The 21,166-nt window shown below is 36.9% G+C and overlaps 1 protein-coding gene across 1 annotated transcript in view; it reads left to right on the top strand.

Annotated features, from left to right (window-relative positions):
• Positions 1-1,949: 1,949 nt before the first annotated feature.
• The window catches only part of LOC139733040 (UPF0462 protein C4orf33 homolog), a 39,851-nt gene continuing 20,634 nt past the window's right edge, over positions 1,950-21,166 (top strand). The window contains exons 1-3 of the mRNA XM_071643883.1: positions 1,950-2,020; positions 4,029-4,237; positions 4,864-4,921. Of these exons, the coding sequence (XP_071499984.1) occupies positions 4,033-4,237; positions 4,864-4,921 (263 nt within the window). The 5' untranslated portion in view covers positions 1,950-2,020; positions 4,029-4,032. The remainder of the gene's footprint in view (positions 2,021-4,028; positions 4,238-4,863; positions 4,922-21,166) is intronic.

The following is a 21,166-nucleotide window of genomic DNA, read 5'->3' as shown; positions in this document are numbered from 1 at the left end:
TTGATCACTGATGTATTTATATGTTATATTATAATGCTGATTGTATAGGAATGAACAGATGCCTATTCCGGACCAAATATTAGTGGAAAAGTAGAATGTGATAAGCACAAGAAAATTTGCTCGAAATCACACATAAAATTACTAGAAGTTTTGAATTAAAGTTCCTCCAAGTTTCACAGTAATTAATTCTTGAAATGTCAATATGAATATGCAAATGAGTGAGTTGACGTCATTACATTATACACCTTGCACGTATAGGCCTAGTTGATTAGTTTGTATATGTTTCCTACAATTTCTTTTCTTTTAACGCAGTTAAACTTCAGTCTCAAATCCTGTATATCTGAATGCTCATTATCTTAAAGTTGTTCAGCCAGGAATAACATGATATGTTCTATACACTTTTGTAGCGGATTTTTTTAAATGTCATTGTTTGTTGTTGTTTTTTTTTTTGTTACACACGATCAGCTCAGTGGAAAATTGTCAGATGATGACGACATCAGATTACCAATTTGCATATTCATTTCAACTGATAGAGAACTGCTTGGCAAAAATTAGGTGAAATTCACAAAAAAATAACTTCTCTAATTCTTAACCAATGTTGATAAAATTTTCACTTTTGTGCTTTCACATTCTACTCTTCTATATAGACTATCTTTTAATAGGTCCTGAGTTGCCCTTTTGAAATTAGAATGAAATGAGTAAGCTAAAAAATTTGCAGTTTCCGTCATTACCATAGAAGCAAATAAGTACAATGAACACCGCCGGCGCCACGTTTTCAAAATTGGGGGGGGGGGGGGGGGGCACTTCCGGGTTTCATCATTAACAAGCAAAAAAACTAAAGCAAAACAAAACAAAACACACACACACAACAACAACAACAACAACAAACAAACAAACAAACAAACAAACAAACACAAAACACAAAAAAGGCCTTAAGCGCAACTTATAGAGTGCCACTTCCGGGTTTCTTCAGCTGACAAGCGAAAAAAAAAAAAGGTCTTCAGCGCAAAAACGAAGGCATTACCGCGCTCGGGGATGTTTCATAAAGCTGTTCGTAAAGTTACGAACGACTTACGAGCGACTGGTGATCAGTTCTTGTGCTGGATTATGGAAATTCTGATAAGTATAGCACATCAGAACTGATCACCAGTCGCTCGTAAGTTGTTCGTAACTTTACGAACAGCTTTATGAAACAGGGTCCTGGGTTTCAATCTATCTCTAGTGCCAATTCCGGGGTTAGTGGTGGTGGTGGGGGGGGGGCAAAATGGTAACACCCCCCCCCCCCCCCCCCCGGTGGTTGGGCCCTGCCCGTTGTCATGGATATCATAATATCAGCTCATGCAGATCAAATAGGTTTTTATTGTTGATGCACTAGTTATCTTTATGTCAATGAAACCTGTTGTGTGCCACCACGTAAGTTTTGAATTTTACCTAGGCCCTATAGGGCATAATGTATTTATTTTTTTATGACGTGAATCGACTGCTACTGATGTTCGTGATAAGGCAGGTGGAAAATAGTAGAGAGCAAAGAGTATAGAGAGCTTCGAGCTATACTCTTTGGTAGAGAGGTCTACCGGTAGTCGTAGTTTGGATCCGATCAGTCGACGGGTGTGTGCTTGTTTGTTTGTTGTTTTGTTGTTGTTGTTGTTGTTGTTTTTTGGTGTTTGTTTGTTTCTGTTTTTTAGTTTCTACCGACGCATTCTGATAAACTGTTTGAATTTTTCACTTACACCTAATTTGTAGGCATTCTATAGGCGAAACATTCATGATTCGGATTTCACCTTGGTTTGTGCGGAAATGCAAGGTATAGCCTTGAAATGAGTCTGGGCGGCAACGGCCATTATTTAAAATAACAACAACAACAATGACCAAACAACAACAACAACAACTTGCTATCCACGTGTTGTATTCGTTCACTGTACGTTTTACTTCCGATCTACGCGGCGCGGAGCGAGCTGAGATAGAGCCGAAGGCGAAGGACAAGGGGACCAAGATCTTGCATATTAGAAAATCTCAACTTGTAAGCGTGATCATGATCAGTATGTTATTTGTGGATGAAGCTTATTCTGAAAAATATTGTATTACACTAAGATTCATGCTGACAAAGTGACCTTTGTCCGTTTACTCTCTCTCTTTCTCTCTGTTGTTTGTCGTCTGCTGGTTTGTACGATACGAATGCAACAGGTTATAAGTACTTAGTCCCAAATGTACAAATATATGTTATTCGCCATCATATCACTTGCGATCGCGACGATGCGTATAGCGTAGCGAGCGGAAACGAGTTACCGTGGTCCGTGGTAACGTTAGGAAGATGTGTATTAAACGTTAGATCTAATCAGATGCAGATCTATATACAGTAGACTTAGATCTAGTATCTAGTTACATGTCTAGACCCTACAGAATTAAATGCAAACATTTGTTATAACTAGACTAGTTCTAGATCAGATGACACATACACAACACCTTTGTAGTTTGGTTCCTTCTTTTCTCTAGTCTAGACAATTCCAGTAGGGTCCTAATCCATGGCCATGGCAGTATTTTGTGGAATTAAAGCTAAAACTTGAAAAGAACACACTACCGTTGTTGTACTAATTGTTGGCCAATGCAGTAAATTAGAGAAGGATTGTCACTAATTCAGTTTCATATCCACATGTTCACATTTCATGTTTATGATCAATCCCCCAATTTTCTTCAAATTTTGTGATGGTAAAAAAGCACCAAGCAATGTTTGACCTCCAAAATTCGAACTACAAAATTCAACTACACGCAAGAGCATATGTTTTACATGTAGTCGGAGGTCAAATTTTGGACAGTGCTATGGTCGAATTATGGGCAGCTTGCTTTATAGAGTGAAATATATTTAAACACATGACTCAGCAAAATCTGAACCAGATGACCAAACCGAGGCCGAGCTACTGAGGGAAAGCATCAATATCAGCTTCAATCTTTGACATTGTCGCTCACCCATTCGATAAGTAATCTACTAAAAAGCCCAAAATTTTGGCAAAGTATAGTTGGCCTAAGCCTTAGTACACATCAAACTCTAAGCCCGTAAACCTTAACTCTAAAACTCTGACTCTAAACCTAAACCTAGTATACACAAGACTGTATTAGCTCCAAAAGATGGCTTCCGCAATCATTTTTCATTGCATTCTAGGGATTTTTTTTTTTTACAATCACTGGTGAGTTATTTCCAGGACTTCCTGACAAATGATTCGATTGCAAACTTGCCACCTATTTATCTTTAAAATGTGTTTCAAAGAAATTGCTTGCTAATTGGCTCAAAATCGTATTATTGGACATTGGACATATACTTCCAACGAAAACTGATGTCATCCGAGTTCTGCAGAATATCATATTCTTGTTAACTCTGTTAATGCAGTGCTTTATTTTCAGAAAAGTATGAATAAATTCATTAATAATCTGTTGAGCCTGATATGTTCCAAGTGACATGGAAGAACTGATGTCATATCTGAAAATCTCAGAAAGCATTTTTTCCCAATCAATACTTCAGGGATTCATAGTCACTTGACTGAGCTTTAAAAATTTTTAATACTGCATTTTGTGGTCACAATGAATTACTAGTATGTGGTTTTGATATCAAACTGCATTTCATGAGTTCTATCTTTGATATGTTACATATCAAGATAGAACCTGTGAAATGCACTTTGATACCATAACCACATAATTCATTGTGATTACAAATCAGTGATAGAACCCATGAAATGCAGTTTGATATCAAAACCACATAATTCATTGTGACCATAAAATGCGGTATTAGAAATTTTAGAAAAGCCCAGTTTAGTCACCAGTGATATAAAACAGGCGCGTTACGTCACAATCCAATATGCAACAACTCATTTAATGATATCTTGAAGCAAATTAAATATGTTCAGAATGTGTCAAGAGTGCTGCAATCATTTTATTCCGGTAGAATGTTTTGGCAGACCAACTATAGCAGTGTTTGTCATACATTTCCATGAAATGGGCAAATAAGAATCAGCTGGTAATATCAATTTCCTCCGCAGGTCAATGAGTATGACTCACAAGCTTGACTTTGAAATCAAGACACAGTGGGATGGAAGACTGGTGAACCATTCTCCAGTCCAGCTCTCCATAGCGAAGAATGAGGATGAGGATGGTGGCATCATAATAGAAGTGGTTGCACCATTCTATGATGACCCTCCTCCACCTGTATCCTCTGGCAGCTCACAGCCTGGACTGTGGGACTATGAAGGTTTGTTCTTCCTTTCAAATCAATGTATCTCAAATTGATTGCTGCTATATTTACCATCTAGCATTCTCTTTTTATCGTCTGTATTCTTTCTTCTTCACCCAATTCATTCATTCTTTCCCCTCCCTCTCTGGTTTTTATCTATTTTGTCTTTCTTTTTTGTGCTCATGTTCACAAGGAAACCTGTATGCACATGCATACCAGTTCTGATGTTCTTCTTATGTAATGCTGTATCATTTGTAATTTCTTCATGTGCAACCTGTCATAAATAATACTTTGAATGCCGTCTAAATGTAATATTTACCATGTCGACTCAACAATAAATCAACTCACTTGATCTACCAACTCCAATCACAAATTTTCATGCGAAAATTCCCTGGATTTCTTTACTACTCTGTGAGTACAACTTGATATCAGAAAGTAGCTCTTCAATTACCAAAGCTCTGTAAGGAGAAATGAAAATTGTTCTCGATACACTCTTCCTATATCTGAGTTCAGCTATTGGCATTTACTGCAAATAACCATAGATTTGGCACAACTTGCTTTTGTTGAAGGCTATTCATTTTGTAATGTTGCTTGAAAGCTTTGATATTGTATATTTGGTTTCTTTTCTCACCATTATTGTACAGTTGTGGAAGCCTTTTTCTTGGGTGAAGAAGATAAATACCTTGAAGTGGAAATTTGCCCGTAAGTGAAACGTCAATTTCTCCCTTGGATGGTACTACTACAAGTAGTACTACTGATAATAACAACAATGATAATGATATTAATAGGAAAAAAAATGAATAATATGCATTTGGTTCATTATGAGAAAGTGCAGGGTACAAATACAGATTGTCTCGCTTTGGAGTTAGACCCAGGGGATTCATATCAAAGAAAAAATAAAAGGAGAGACTCAAAGAAAATGGAAAGGCAGCCTGTGTAGGGAGCAGAGCTGGTAAAAAGACAGTTTAATAAAAGTTATTAAATTAGCTCTCGCTACATCATTCGCCGTCTATGTACCCAAGATATGAACTTCAGTGGTACATTGAGTGCTCAGTATTTCTGAATTTGAGTAAGCCAGTTGGCTGTAGAACAGCTTGTCCTAGTCCTGGTAATGAGTTGTGGTGTCCCTGACCTGCTGTGGATGATATCATATTGTCTACTGTGTATTCCAGTCAATAATTTTCAAGCAGTAGTGAATGTTTCTAATTCTTCATTATACTTAATTACAGAGACATAATTCATGGTAAATTTTATGTTTGATTAGTAGGGAAAGGTTGCATGGACATTGCCCCTAGTTGCACCTCAGTTTGTAAACTGATAATTGTACTACCATAACATCCGGAATTAGAGTGCTAATGAAAATATTTATGAAGCATTTAGAAGACAAGTTCACACCAATGACAGTGCTTAGATGTCATACAGTATAGTGCAATACAAGACCCATGTAATTTGGATTCTGTCCTTCGTATTACTCTGTACACTGTAAAACCCGAAATATTCAGAGCATGAAACTTCCGTGAATTGGAGCTGACGGACTTTTTTTTGCAGCATGAAACTTTCGTGAATGGCCACTGGCATTGATTAAAGTGTTGTACAGACGAAAAATTTAATGGGAATTTTACTTTTGCGAATCTTGGCTCCTTGCAAAATTTGTGAAAGTTTCATGCTTGTAAAAATTTCCGGTTTGCAGTTTCTGTCCTAGTGTCATTCCTTTCTTCCTCTGTCTACTGTAGTCTCCACTGCATGTACACGTACAGCTGTTTACAGCTGAGCATAGAAGGAGAACAGATTACCTGGCATGGCAGTCTAAAGATTTACTTGCATTCTCAGGTTATTGTATCTGTGTTCTGAGTCAAGAGTGTGTGAATTCAATGAAATAGGTTAGTTTCAACGGGCACAACTTGTCTATAAATGAGGCTTAAAGAACTTTTATTATCTTTATGTAGGGCTCGACATTAGTGGTGGCCCGGTGGCCCAGGGCCACTGGACATTGATTGCAGGCCACCAAATTTTCCCAAAGGTTATCTCTTGGTGGCCTGTTTGGGCAGCTAAAATTCGAAATAAGGTGTGTTAGCCTTTTATTTCGGGCCACCAAAATTTCAAATCCAGAGATTTGAGTGATCTGAATGGATCACCAGAGAAAAGTATTAAGCCCTGCTTTACGTAATGTCATTTCTGCCTAAAATGCAATATTGTTGCCCAGATACTTTATGTTGTTGCTTCAAATAAGAAATGCATTGCCAATATTCTGCTGACCTGTCCCTCCTCCCCCCCCCCCCCAACAGTTTTGATCATGATTCCTTACACACCCAATATGGTTCCCACATTGTGTAGTTACTATTAAGATGGAAATTTTCATGCATTTTGCACATTATGAAATTATTTTTATGCTTGTTATATGGAGTACTGTTTTAAGTTTTGATTTCATGGAAATATAAACACCTGGAATTCATCCTAACTGGCCAATTGTGAAAAATTACTCCTGAATGCAAAAATTTCCATTTTTACAGTAATAAGACACACACATATATACACTCATACACATGCGGAGCAATAGTGGGTGGTTTTTGTCTTTTCAATGTTATGATCAATGCAAAAATCAACAATCACTCATTAAGAAAAAATACCACTGCAGGTAACTGTGCCCTGTGTGTCTGAATCACAGTCAGTACTTTCCACAGATGTATACCACTAAGCTGTAGATCTAATACAACACTTCAGACTCAACAGTTTATTCCAAGAACAGCAAAAATATGTAAGCACATTGATTGGATGATTTGTACATGAATACAATTATAAAATACTACATGTTAGATTTAGTTGTTGGCTCAGTGCAGAGTTTGAAAACATATTGCACACCAAAATTTGATGATTTCACATGGTTATTCTAGCTGCTTTTCTATCATTGCAGTAGGTGGTAATGTTACTTTTGCATCTGTAGGTTTTTCAAGAATATTATGTGGGCTACCGGTACTTGTGCAAAGATTCCAGACATTATAAATTGGTAGTTTTTGTTTGTTTGTTTGTTTGTTTGTTTGTTTGTTTGTTTTGTTTTGTTTTGTTTGTTGTTTTTTTTTTTGGGGGGGGGGGGGAAGGGGGGTTGGGGAATGGGGGTTGTCTGATGGGCTTATATGTTCTGTTAAGTAAATGTTTATGAATTCCTCTGATGTATGCTCAAAGCTATGCCTCAGAAGAAGACAAAAAAAAATCATGATATGACATACAACTTTGAACATGCCACTTTTTTAAGGTACAATTTCAGTGCTTTTGTATAAATGAATGCAATTGTTTTTTTTTCTTCGTTCAGTAAAAGAAAGACACATGTAACATTGAACACAAAATAGTATAGTGTAATAATTTGACAATCGTCAATCTATAGATATCTTGTGGTTTATCTCATTATCAAGGATATAATCTGTGATTACTCTTTCCAGTATCAAAGATTACTGCCTTACTCTTCATAGTCCAATTTACTGCTAAGTATTAGCAAAGTATGCAACTGATCCATGTCAGACACTAGTATTGACTTCATTAAGTCTTCATTGTAAGCAAATGAACAAGGATTACTGTATACGCCATATATTTCACGAGTCTAAATTTTCGCGAATTGGGAATTCCCTACGATTTCGCGAGTGGTTAAATTCGCAATTGTAGAGTCCTGTACTGAACAGAGAAGTGTACACGCATACGTCACATTCACATCGGGATCAGAGTCCATATAATTTCGCGAATAGCACCTGACTTTGTGAAATTCGCGAAAATAAAAACCTTGCGAAATATTTGGCATATACAGTATCACATGGAGAAATTATGTTCTCCTCTTATTTATGAAAAAGATAATGTGTTGGGCAAGGCGTTAGCATTGGCCTGTGATCAAGATTAGTTTGTTACAGGATGGGTTTTGGAGGCTTTTTAGCATTCACACAAGCTGAACTTGCCACAAAGGAATGAATTCTTGGGGCATACAGTAGTACGAGGATGTGAGCCCTCTAGAGGAAAGAACACTATAGGTTCATCATAATCTGTTTGTGCAGTGTGGACATATCACGTTTACCCCCTGAACACCTGTAAGTACTACCTGTATAATTTAGATGACTTGAGAGTGGAGCAACTTTTTTCTTTTTTTTTTATATTTGCAATATTTGCTATATTTACTTAAATCAAGGTCATCATTCATATCTAGCAAATTGCTATTTTATTCTTCTTTTATTTATTTATTTATTTTTATTTTTTACTGTGTCACTGTGGTATAGAACTGATTCTGCATTGTGCTGTGCCAGGAATACTGTTTGTTGATCATACAATACCTTCAATTAGAAATGATTTGTGAATCTGTTCCAATTGACTGCACATGACATGTGAAGCTTACATGCAATGATGAGACAATTTAACTAGGCTATACCTAAGCCTTGTACCAAGTTTAGTCTTGAAGACTAGTCCATCAATCTGATCATGTGAAACATTCACAAAACTATTTGTCTTCCCCTCCCCCCCCCCCCCACTTCTTGTAGGCTAATGTTTTAAATAAACTGGACACAGGGCAGTGATCTCTCTGTATACAATTTTTCTGGATGAAATGTGAGGAAATCCCAGACACAATAAGTCCATGCACTTCTTATTTGTTAAAGAGTTTTGTTTGATAGAATGTCATGCTAGTCGCCACCTCTTTAATAATCAGATAGACTTGGGTGAAAAAACCTTTGTCTTGATTAGGCAACTAACTTGATTAAGAGATATTAGGCAGTTGTCTATATGATAGTACATAATAAGATACAAAGTTTGACACAGCGCACCGTAACTTGCACACACAAGAATATCACTAACAAGCACCGACTTCAGATGTACATGAATTCATTACATCAAGACAAGTTTTTATATCACTTTTAACACAAAATTTTGTTCTCATGAACTTTTTTTACAAATTAATATGCATCATTAATGTAAATTACAACACATTTCATCAACGTTTTTTTTTATTTTTTAAAAATGGAACACCTCAAGGCATAAAACTAGTTGTCATCATTAGTGTATTATCATTATTACCAAGATAATTTTTATTCTTATTATAATGATTAAAAGGGATTTAGTTATTTATCCAAACCTATGGAATAATTTCAATTCATATCTAATTTAGTTTTCTCCTTTTGATAAAATGCATTTTGTGTGAAGTTGTTGTTGTTGTTTTTTTTTTGGTGAAAAATTTGTTCCATATCAGTGCTATATCTTGTCCCATTTTAGCCATGGCATTGATGTGCCTCTGAAATGTTGCTGTTTAGTAATATATTGTCACATTAAAACAGTATTAAGGTTTATCTGGGTCCCAATTACCTAAAGGGTGATGACTGTAATAAATACGGCGCAAGAATAAAAACACGAATATTTTTGCTTGCCATATGTTCCAGTAGTTGATGTCTGGATTCTGCAGAATTAAAAACACGCCAAACTCTTCTTACCCAGCCGAGCGCGAAAAGTTACTCGCGCGAAAATATCCGCTTTTACAGTATTGGTGGATAGGACTAGAATGCTTTCATTTCATAAAATACCTGGAAGCTTATAAACTGAGAGAGGCAAGTTGCAAAGATGATAAAAAAAGTGAATCCATTCAAAGTGGTACAGAATTTTACAAAACTGTTGAATTGCCGTGCTGAGTGACCAAGATATCAAGCCATGGTCGTCACTTTCCTCAAAGCTCTTTTCATGTGGTATACACCTTATGATCTAGAAAAAAGAGGTAAAACGTATCGTATGTAACCACTGTTTTTGATATAAACCTAGTAGGTATGTGCAATCCACTTTTTGCCCCCCCGTGTGTTGTATTTTGCCACTGGTATTGCACTGATCCACGATTTCAGTGTCACATCTTCTTTTGGCAGCTCCTGAGATGAATGATAAAGACTTCTACCATTTCAGAAGATTACTCATAATTTCAGATGTAGTTGGCATCAATTCCTAAAATGAAGTATTGACATAAATAGGTAAATATTTGTAAAGTTTTCACACTCGTTTACACATTATACTTCAAACGGTTGTTCTCAATAGGCAAATGTTATGATTGTCAGAAGTGGTTCACTTTTGTCTTGACCGACATGACAATTAAGAGATAATGTATGCCAAAATATTAACAAATACAGATAAAGAATGAAAGGTTACATGTTGAATCCATCATTCAGCATGTACACAAAACTAGACTGAGAAATTAGTCAGAAATATATTTTGAAAGTGCGATACTAACTTGATTTAAACTTCTTTATTTATCGAATGGACCACATGATGTAACTAATTTCAGTTGTATTGCACGATTTGATAAAAGTATGGATTGCCAAACCCTGATTTCACTGACAACTGAAGAGCCTCAAAAAGTTGACATGGGGACATACTTCAGAGTGAACAGTAGGCCAACTCCAAATGAAGAGAGAAGTTTGAATGACACCACATAGCACAAACACTTACAAGTTTACTGACTAAAACAGACAACAGTTCTTTACAGTAATTCTTATTATGCTACAAAATGTCACCATGTAGAAAATATCTCAGCGTTATAGTACTAGTACAACACTAGTCCTGAATAATTAAGTGATGCCTTGTGTATTATTTGATGATTGACATATAAACAGAATCAATTTTCGTCTCAATGTCAGTTTTACACACAAGCTCATTTTGGTCTCATGTATATTCTGCGCAGCTTTAATGCCTTTTGCTCAAAGACCGAGTGCTGCTCAAACCCCAAGTCCATCATGAGCTTTGCAAAGGACACCATGTCGATGGTGAGCTTTGTCTTGTAGCACTTCCCTCCTGAGAGGTACTTGGTGTCGTTCAGAGGTTGTTCCCTGCCCGTGATGGCTTGAGCTATTTCCTGGCAGACAGATTCCGAAGATTCAAAGTGCCAATTTGAGTAAAGAACATCATACTGCTCAGCACGGCCTTGCACATACAAAAAGTCCTTTTTCCTCCTCCCCGTGTGTGATGACTCATTATTGGGCGATTCTGCTGCCGGAAGTGACCTTTGACCTGGGGAGGCATGCTGATTTGGTGAGGCCACTGGTAACTCAAGGATGAGCTCAAAAAGCTCGTAGTAAGCAGCCTCCTGTCTCAGCATCTCAGTCTCATTGAAGTTGTCAGGAAGGAGCACGCGGCCGAGCCGAAGACAGTTGAGGATGAGGCGGAAGAGGGTGGGGTCCCTGTCGATGAACAAGCTGCTTCCGTCATCGGTTTCCCGCGTCTCGCTCTCGACCACCATAACTGCCAGCTTGGAGTTTGGATATCTGGTTAAGGTGCTGAATTTGGTGGTGAAGAATGTCCCCCCGACATTCAGCGTGACTTGCTTATCCTCCATGTTTTGAGTTTGTATCACTGAATCGTGTCAGGAGACTTATGTGATCCGTCCCCACAACTGCAGGTGAATGCAATGTCTAACTGGCTCTTGAAGATCACGAAAACTGATTTGTTTATGAAAAATGTTAGACAGTGAACAGATCAAATACAAGTGGGGTTGTTCACCTTTCAAGGTGGTTTTTGAACCATAGAACTTCAATTTGCAGTCATTAAAATCTTGATGAATATGCAAGTTGCACACTGTCCTAGAGATAAATGGAGAATATCATCCCAGAAAGTGCAAGATCAATCCATGACTCAAATGTGTGTCGAATAAAGGTCAGGCAGTGACCGGACTCATCTGGTTTTTCACCCAATGTCTCCCAAGTTCAAACCATTAAGTCAGCCAAGGTCTAGCTTACCACATTGTTGGCACTGGTTTCCCTCGGAAGTCATTTGTTAATTCCAGTCCAATTGTCCAAAACATGCTATCTGACAGCAGTGCATAGTTTTACAGTGTCCTCAGTGAATATAAGTCTAGGTGCAGTTGAATGCAGTACTGTCATTCCATACTGTGCATTATACATCTGATGTATGATGCTATTATGCCCATGCATAGACTGTGTCAGGTGCAAACATGGTGACGTACCGCCACAATTGTTTTGATTCAAGCAAACAAGGCCTCCAGGATCCTAATAAACTACATGGACCATAACCAACTCTTTCAGCCATTCCTACTCATACTTATGAAGGCTGAAAAATTAACCTAATGGCTATACACCTCCTTCAGTATACACAGTCAGGCAATAAATGCATATATAATGACCAACACACCCAAGTCATAATACATAGCTGACCTGAGTGGTAGTGCTATATATGCAGTCACTATGTTGTCGAGTGATCATCCACAGAAAAAGCAATGACCTAAACCCTTGCCTCGATATTGTGCTTAAGTGCATGCAGAATGCAGCAGTTGAACCATGGCATCAGTCCTCAAATAGTCATATTCGGAACAAAATACTAGATACAGCTCTCGGTTATTGTTGCTCTCCCACACCTTCTGGCTGTTGTGCACACATAAATTACTATCACAGCGAGTAGCGCATAGGCTCTGGAGCGGTGTGTAGTCTCTCTCTACAGTCATGTTTATGAATTGTTTTTTTTTTAATTGAGCAGGTTATCTTCTGTTTTATAATGTTTCCAGAGGGAAGTGGATATTTTTGCCTTCCAAACTGCATCAATACATTTGGAAAAAAAAATGTAACAGGGATTGTGTCAGTAGGGTCTGAATTTTAGATTAAATTGAACTAAGGGGGATAAAAACGAAGGGGAAAAAAAATCTGTGCTAGCTAGCATTACTGTACTTTTTCAGTGGCTTTGTCATGGTGTGATGAATGAGAACATTAGACAAATTAGAGCTGATATGGCCAATTTTTTTCTTATTAATGCATAGTCACCTAAAAACATAAAACTAATGTATTAAACAGATTTCATGTTTCCCAGTCACATAATTACATATTATATGAAATTGATGGAGTAATATTGATAAAGCAAGATTGATTGATGGACTAAAATTTGAAGAAAAGTGTTCTTTTTTCATTTCGTGCCCATCATCTTCCGACGATCTTTTCCATATTGCTGCACCTTTTCTTTATTTGCCAGGCATTTTCTCTTCATTTTGTGTGTTCATTTTGTTTTTCTCTCATCTTATTTCTTCTCTCTTTTCCTTTCTCTCTCTCTGTCTCTTTTTCTCACTCTCTGTCTTCTGTCTCTCAGTTCTTCCGTCTTTTTCTTTTGCAAAAAAAAAGCAAAAACAAAAACAAAAACAAATGTGCTGCAAATGATATCAGCTTGACATACTTAAAGGGATGGTGTAGTTGTTGTTGAGATGGGGATTCAGATTTTGACTTTTTGTGAGATTATTACAAACCACTTAAGTTGTTCTACATGAAATACTAGTATTAAAGAACATACAATTCTATGAGGAATTAAAAATTAATTTGATCAAAATCATTCTGAAATGGCTGAGATATCCAAACACAAAGTAAAACAAAGTGGTCCTAATAAACAGGTGGGACCCATCTGTTAGTAGAACCACCTTTTTTTAAATATTTCAGACATATCAAAACTGATTTTCATCGAATGCCTGTCAAATAAACTTTCAATTCCTCTCACAAGTGTATGCTGTCTAATATTTCATATAAAATGGTTATTGCAAAAAGTTAAATCTGAATCCTCATCTCAACAAAACCTATTTTATCCCTTTAATATTGCATTGGTAATTGTCCCATTCATACATGCACTAGAAATAATGGTTATTGAACATTCATTTTTGCTATGTCATGAGAATTTTTTTTTGGTAAAACCATTAATTATGGTAAGTAGGCACACACACACACACACAAACACACACACACACACACACAAATGTTAACTTATGTGGTATATGCCATGGCAGGCAATGCAAAAATTGGTCCAGTTTGATTGGGGGTGGGGGGGGGGGAGAAGAATAGATTTGATTTGCTTTCTCTAGGTTATTTGTACCTTACAATCCTTTTGTAATCTTAATATTCCATATGTGTTATAAATATGACATATGATATACTCTATCACTCTATTGAGAAACATTAAGAATCTACCACAAATTCTTCCCTGCAGTCCCAAATATTTTACATCTACCTATAATTCATGGAGGAAACTACAAAGGCTCTGCAATGACAGGTGATTAACTTATCAGTTTAATAGATATAATCAACTGTGGCAATACAACACAATGAACTAAGAGCCATGAATATTCAGTAGATCTCTTTTTAATCATTGTTTGAGTAGGAAATGTTATATTCTCATATTACCACACTTTGGACAAGAAAAATGTTAAAATTTTTATGTCAGCACCTTTAAAGACCCTGCAAAAAAGAATCAAAATCACTTTATCATGAAGCCACACATAGGCCTACATCTTTCAAGAGGAGCTCACCCTATGTTGGGATTGTAAACATTATACTCATGCTTCATGTGAAATTCTGGCAAAAACTCTCAAAAACTCAGCATACTCGTCAAGTTCCACCAAAAGAGTCACATTCAGTTCAATTCAGTTCAATTCAATTCAATTCAATTCAATTCAATTAAATTCAATTCAATTCAAGTTTACTTTTGTTTCCATCCATAAAAGGAAATTCAGAGTACAAGGTGATACATGTGTTGATTTAATTGTTAAACAATTTGAAAGGGCAAATCATTTTATTATAATACAAAATGTATAAATGATAATGTAGCAAAAAAGAACAATGCACACTTTGCCATTGTGTCAAAAACAAATATGGTAATGGAAAAGAGTGATCCACTGAAAAGCAAAGCTTATAGGACGTGGATCACTGAAAACACAACAAATATCAACACCAATATACCAACATGAGGCTTTTATGCTAAATTAATCTATGTACAGTTGGTGCATTTGATCAATGATCTAATTGATGCTAATGAAATAAAAGCACGGTGTATCAGTATATGTTTTTAAAGGACAAGTTCACCTTCATAAACATAAGGATTGAGAAAATGCAACAATACTAGTAGAACACAGCAGTGAAAGTTTGAGGAAAATTGGACAATCGATGCAAAAGTTATGAATTTTTTAAATTTTTGTGTTGGAACCGCTGGATGAGGAGACTACTACAGCTTGTGAGTCTTATGCGTACAACAGTATCAAGAAAATATAAAAGAAAATTCAACATATTTTCACTTTTTTCGCATAATAAAAGAGCAATTGACTTGCCTCTTTCTAAAGGCAGGGGGAATAATATTACCCATAACATATATCGGTAACGAGTCCGGGGAATGTGTACTTTTTTTCAAAAGATGGAATTTTGTGAAATTCTCTTTATATTTTCCTTATATTGTTGTACGCATGTGACATCTAAGTTATTCATACACTGCAGTAGTCTTCTCATCCAGCGGGTACTGCACAAAAACTTCAAAAATTCATAACTTTTGAACGGATTGTCTGATTTTCCTCAAACTTTCAATGATGTGTTCTACTAATATTGCTACATTCTCTCAATCCTTATGTTTATGAAGGTGAACTTGTCCTTTAAGTACAAACGAAATACAAACTCAAGATAACATAACAATGTCATGGCACAACGGCTATTCATTGGGCCATGTGTACCAGGAAAATATGGTGACCAAAACAAGATACAAAGGCACACTGGTGGTCATGAAAAATAAACGGACAAAAAACTAACAAGAATGCACACGTTAACAAAATACACAAGTGCTGCTCAACGAAGAACGAGAAAAAAGGAGCATTGAAGAAAGGTGTGTAAACACATCACTCCATCTCAAGGATACATGTGAAAGTGGAGAGGAAATTATATAAACAATGTAATTATCTGATGTATGAGGAAAACAAATATTTTCAGCATATATTTACATATGATAAACTTTACAGATCCCTTGAAGTGGTTAGCTAAGCTATTAAAAAATCTGAGTCCAGCATAAACTAATGTATTTTGGGTGTGTACAGTCAACATTAATGGGAAATGGAATTCATTTGGTGGTCTTGGGGGACAGATGTATATGTTACTGTGAAGATTAAATAAATCATGAATTATTTTGGGTAGATGATTGCAGTTGTAATTTCAACATAAACTGGCCAACTTGAAAAGAATATTTAGACAATCTTTTATTTATAAGATGGACAGTTGCCACAAAACTAGCCTTCACACATAATTTATTACTGTATCTATCAAATATAAGACATATTTATGGGTCGTCATGTACTTTTTTTTTCTCCTAAGCATGAAAAAAAAATGCATTCGATTAAATATGTCAATATTACTCAGTATGTACATATCATGTTCCAATGCATTGCAAACCCTTATCAAGCAATACATGTGTGAAATTTCATCATTGCAGTGGCATTGAAATCCAGATTTTAGTCATAATATGGTTTGTTGGCACAGCAAAATACAGTATGATAGGCATAACGGTACATTCTGTAAGAGTAGCTCATCCTTGATTGAGTATGTAAACATCATACTCCAAAAAACAGGATTACATAGAGACCAGAATTGCCTGTCTTGTTACTAACAAACATAAATGGAGAAAGTATTGACACAAAAGTAGTTTCCGGCAGCTCTGTGTATGGTGGTGGAAAAGAAGAAAAAATAGTAATAATTAAGATTATTCATAACATTCAATATTGCTATAATGATAGGATAACCCCAGGGTAAACATTGTCGTTCAAAATATTCATCCTCAACACCAGCCACTCCAGTGGAGTACACCAGACTTTTCTAAATACATGCAAGGCTGATATTATCTGAATCATACTCCTTTACAGAATTTGAAGAAGATAAATCTCTGCATTTGATGTATTCTCCATATAATTTGATTGACCTAAAAAAGATTGATATTCGGCCTTGTGTGCAATAATTTTGTAGCATGTGAAGATTTTAATTACAGTCCCACATACATTCATACAGGATGTAGGTTCTTGCTTGACACATGTCCGATGAAGCCTATATATGGCAGAACTGTACACAATACATTGTACATTTGTAGTTTGCATGCTAATGAACATCAGCAGGGGCCCTATAACTTCTCAGTCTTTGAGAGGGCTCTCCTGATTGGTTGAAAGTAATGGACCTTTTTATCTCTCACTAGATATCCTGTCCTTACACTATCAGCTAATCACGTACAAGTTTACAAAGTGGTAGCCAGCACTTCAGCCTTTGGAGTAATCTGCCAATCAAACTAAAGCCTATTAATTGGCTTATTGCCATCTGGTGACAGCCGGATAGATCTGGCATATCAAATACAACTGTAGGCATATGACACATGCTGGGTTAAATGATGTGTCTTCCACTCTGTGAACCAGTGGCATTCACTTCACAATATCTAGAAAAAAAATCTAGCTATCTGATTGCTTAGTTGCTCATCATGAGACATACTGATTACAAGCTGGTGCTGTTGAGCCATGGAAATCAGTTACAAATATGCATTTACTCACTCATTTTACTAGCAACAGCTTCAACTTATTGATTGGATCACTGTTGCATAAGACTGATTCTACTCTGCCACAATACAATGTGCAACCAAATATGCCTTTCACAGAAAAAAAAAAAAGGTCACCATGTATGTACTAAATTTAAGAATAGGTGTGTACCACATTCACTGATCAATGTCAGAGGTGTTGTATAAAACAAATGGTCTTTGCTTGTGCAATGAAACAAGATTTCAAACCCATGACCATTCACTATTTGTGAAATGTTGGAATCCTTACAGGGAAACATTCATCAGTGAAGTTTGAGAGGAAAATTGTAAAATTGGTATAAAAGTTGTCTCTAACCAGCACTAGGTGAATTAGCGAGGTCTGATGAACATTCTATACAGCTTGGCACCATTATCCTTGTCAAAACATGAGTTTTCAGCAAAGCCCAGAGCAGCCATCATCTGATAAAATATAGCCACATGGATGGACTGAGAATGCCTGTAAGCTGCGCCCTCTTTAAGATGCTTTGGTTTCTCTAGTTGCTGGTATCTTTTTGTCAAGGAATGAGCAATTTCTTGGCAGATGGACTCGGTAGACTCAAAAACCCACTCAGAGTAGATGTTAAGTGACCTGAACTGGCACCGCATCAAGACGAAGTCGTGGCCATGTTTGGAAGGTGCATGAGGTGTTGCTGCCATAACCGATGTACGACCTGCAGTGGTAGTTGTTTCAGGTGGGACTGTGGGCAATTGTGAGGCGAGGTCGTAGAGCTCAAAGTATGTCATCTCCTCTTTCAACATCTCCATCTCGTTGAAGTTGTCGGGGAGGAGCACGCGGCCGAGCCGAAGACAGTTGAGGATGAGGCGGAAGAGGGTGGGGTCCCTGTCGATGAACAAGCAGGTCCCATCAGCAACTTCCCTTGTCTCACTCTCCACCACCATACAGGCCAGCTTGGAACTTGAGTATTGAGTCAAAGTGCTGAATTTGCTTGTGAAGAATGTTCCTCCGACATTCAGTGTCACCGTCCTATCCTCCATCGTATTTGAGTGATTATATTAGTGGTTGCAGTACAGTTTTAAACGTGATATCTCTCAGATTTGTCAGTGCAGACACTCTATGTCTTTCATACCTGGACACTGACTAACAAGTAATTCTATGGTGCATGAGGAAGGTAAGGTAAAAGGTGTCATGCAAACTTTAGCACAATTGACATGGCATATTATAGCTCTTCCCATTTATTGACACACCGCTTCAAGTTTTGTTCACTGCTAAATTTGCTGGTATCTGCTTTTTAGCTGCCTGCCCAGAATAATCTCTACTGGGAAGTTTCAGATCATTTCTTGATGATGATCCCAATGGAAGCTCAACTTCACAGACTGAAGTGTTGTTGTATCCACGATCACTGATCATACACACACTTGTGACAATCGTTGATGTGGAATTCCGTTGACCCCTGTCCACGTGGCACTCAAAGGTATTTGCTGCTGATTCCTATAGCTTTGCCTTCAGTTTTCACTGGCTCTGAGTAGACACTGCAGCATCTGCCTGCACAAGTTACCTATATATGTGGCTGGTAGACAAGAGTATGTCCCTACTATACGATATATCTAATGATCTATAGCAGGGAAGGCAAATTGCAATAGGCCTATTAGCTGCCCGAAGGAATCGATGTCTCTGTCCACAAAATTTTACCACGTAAAGTACTGTGCTTGTAGAGAGTGCACATGAACTGGCAATGAGATAATGAGTCTCACTCGCTATTCAATTTTGGGCAGAGGGATGAGTACAGCAACGGTGAGTAGAGTGAATTATACAAAATTCACATTGTGGACACACCCACAACGTTGTAGGACTGTGCTGTAGTAGTCTGGCTTCCTGACCTTGATCTGCCTGTGTACTATTTTTCTTGACAGAATATTGATGCCCTCTAACGTTGAAAACAGAAGCAGGTTCAGGCAGATTATCCTTTGTCTATGGCATCGACAACACTTCATCACATGTGGTGGCCTTGTCACTGCAGAGGGCATATATTTGGGAAGGGACTTCGCGGGGTAAAAGGTCTGGAAACCAGACTAGTGCTGTGGTAGACATAATACACAACTTTCCCCCAGAGCAGGTGCATGTTACTAGCCTGTGTGTACCAGCATGTGTCTGTATGTGTGTCTGTGTATATTTATTATGTGTTTCTGTATTAATGTCTGTGCTTGATTGGTGCAGTGAAAGGCCTTGATGTGTTTGTCATATCACATACTGTTTTCAATAGTAGTGTTGCCACCTGCATAATATTGTAGAATGGGCTACTGTATATCAAATTTCATTAACCAGGACTGATGTACTAGTTATACAGTTCTCATTTAATGAATTCTTTCATTTTTATGTGGATGAAATGTATTGAAATTGAAGTACATTTGAGCATCTGTTCAACTAACTGAAATGTTTAATGCCTCTTTGAATTAAAGGCAACCAAATTACTAACTTTATGTGGATAGATATAACAATGAAACTTTGTATTCACTTTGATTTTTTTTTCCAATAAGCAAGGATTCTCTGCAGTAGGTGTATAAAAGATGACATTCCAATACCAGTATTTATGCTGAAGAAACATTTCCCTTTTATCACATGATTTTTATTTCTTATTAAAACATTAATTCAGGATTTCCTTTTACTGATTGTCAACAACCTAGAATGGCTATATCATGTGTGCCTGCCAACAAAAACAAACAAAGTTTCTTATACAGTCTGTACATGAGAGCTCGACAAAATAAATATTCTTTTTTTTTTTCTATTCAATACACCAGGAAGACAGGTTTCTGAATCAATTTGTGTATGCCTACGGGTGCATGTGTAACATACATATGTTTTATAAAGTACTTGGTTGTGTTATGACCACTCGTGGATTGTTATAGTGATTACAGGAATGTTCATATTATTTTCTGTATACAGCCTGTCATTTATTCTCTAGTGATCTTGTGTAAGGTGTGTTAACCCCAGCTGTCACTACCAGTGCAGAATTAGGGTTTCCAATTATAAACAACTTTCAGGGAGTTTTGGGCTGTTGAGAAATGCAAAGTTTTTTTGATTATGGGGTTTAGAAATGTGGAAAAACAGTGTGATTGCAGATGTGTTTGAGCCAGAAATGTGTTCCTGTAGAGTTGATAAATGCACATTCATTTTGAAACGTGTTTTATAGTTCAGTCGATGGACCTGCCCATGACAGCCCGCCCACCTACACACCTCTGCTCCTTGGGTCAAACTGCACAGACTGCGAAGATTACTTTAGCTTGTGATGTCAGATGCATAAGACATTATCAAAATACAAATTAGACAATTCAACTTATTTTTGCTCTTCTTGCCTTATAAAAGAGCACCTGACTTGCATCTTTCAGAAGGTAGGTAGGATTATATTACCTGTAACAACATACTTCAGAAAGAAATTAAGGGAATGTATACCCCTTTTTTTAAATGAAATTTTGTTGAATTCTCTTATCATTTTCTTTTTATATTGTTCTACATATCTGACATCATAAAATGTGGTAGTCTTCTCATCTGGCAGTGACTATGCAGAAACTTTTCTGAAAGTCACAATATTTGAAAGGAATGTCCAATTTTCCTCAAACTGTCACTAATGTGTTATACTGATATTG

The sequence above is a fragment of the Diadema antillarum genome, unplaced genomic scaffold (assembly GCF_040938485.1).
Source record: "Diadema antillarum isolate AM-2024a unplaced genomic scaffold, OU_Dant_1.0 seq00000460_RagTag, whole genome shotgun sequence".
In the NCBI taxonomy this organism is placed as follows: Eukaryota; Metazoa; Echinodermata; class Echinoidea; order Diadematoida; family Diadematidae; genus Diadema; species Diadema antillarum.
This window is presented reverse-complemented; position numbering and strand designations above follow the sequence as displayed.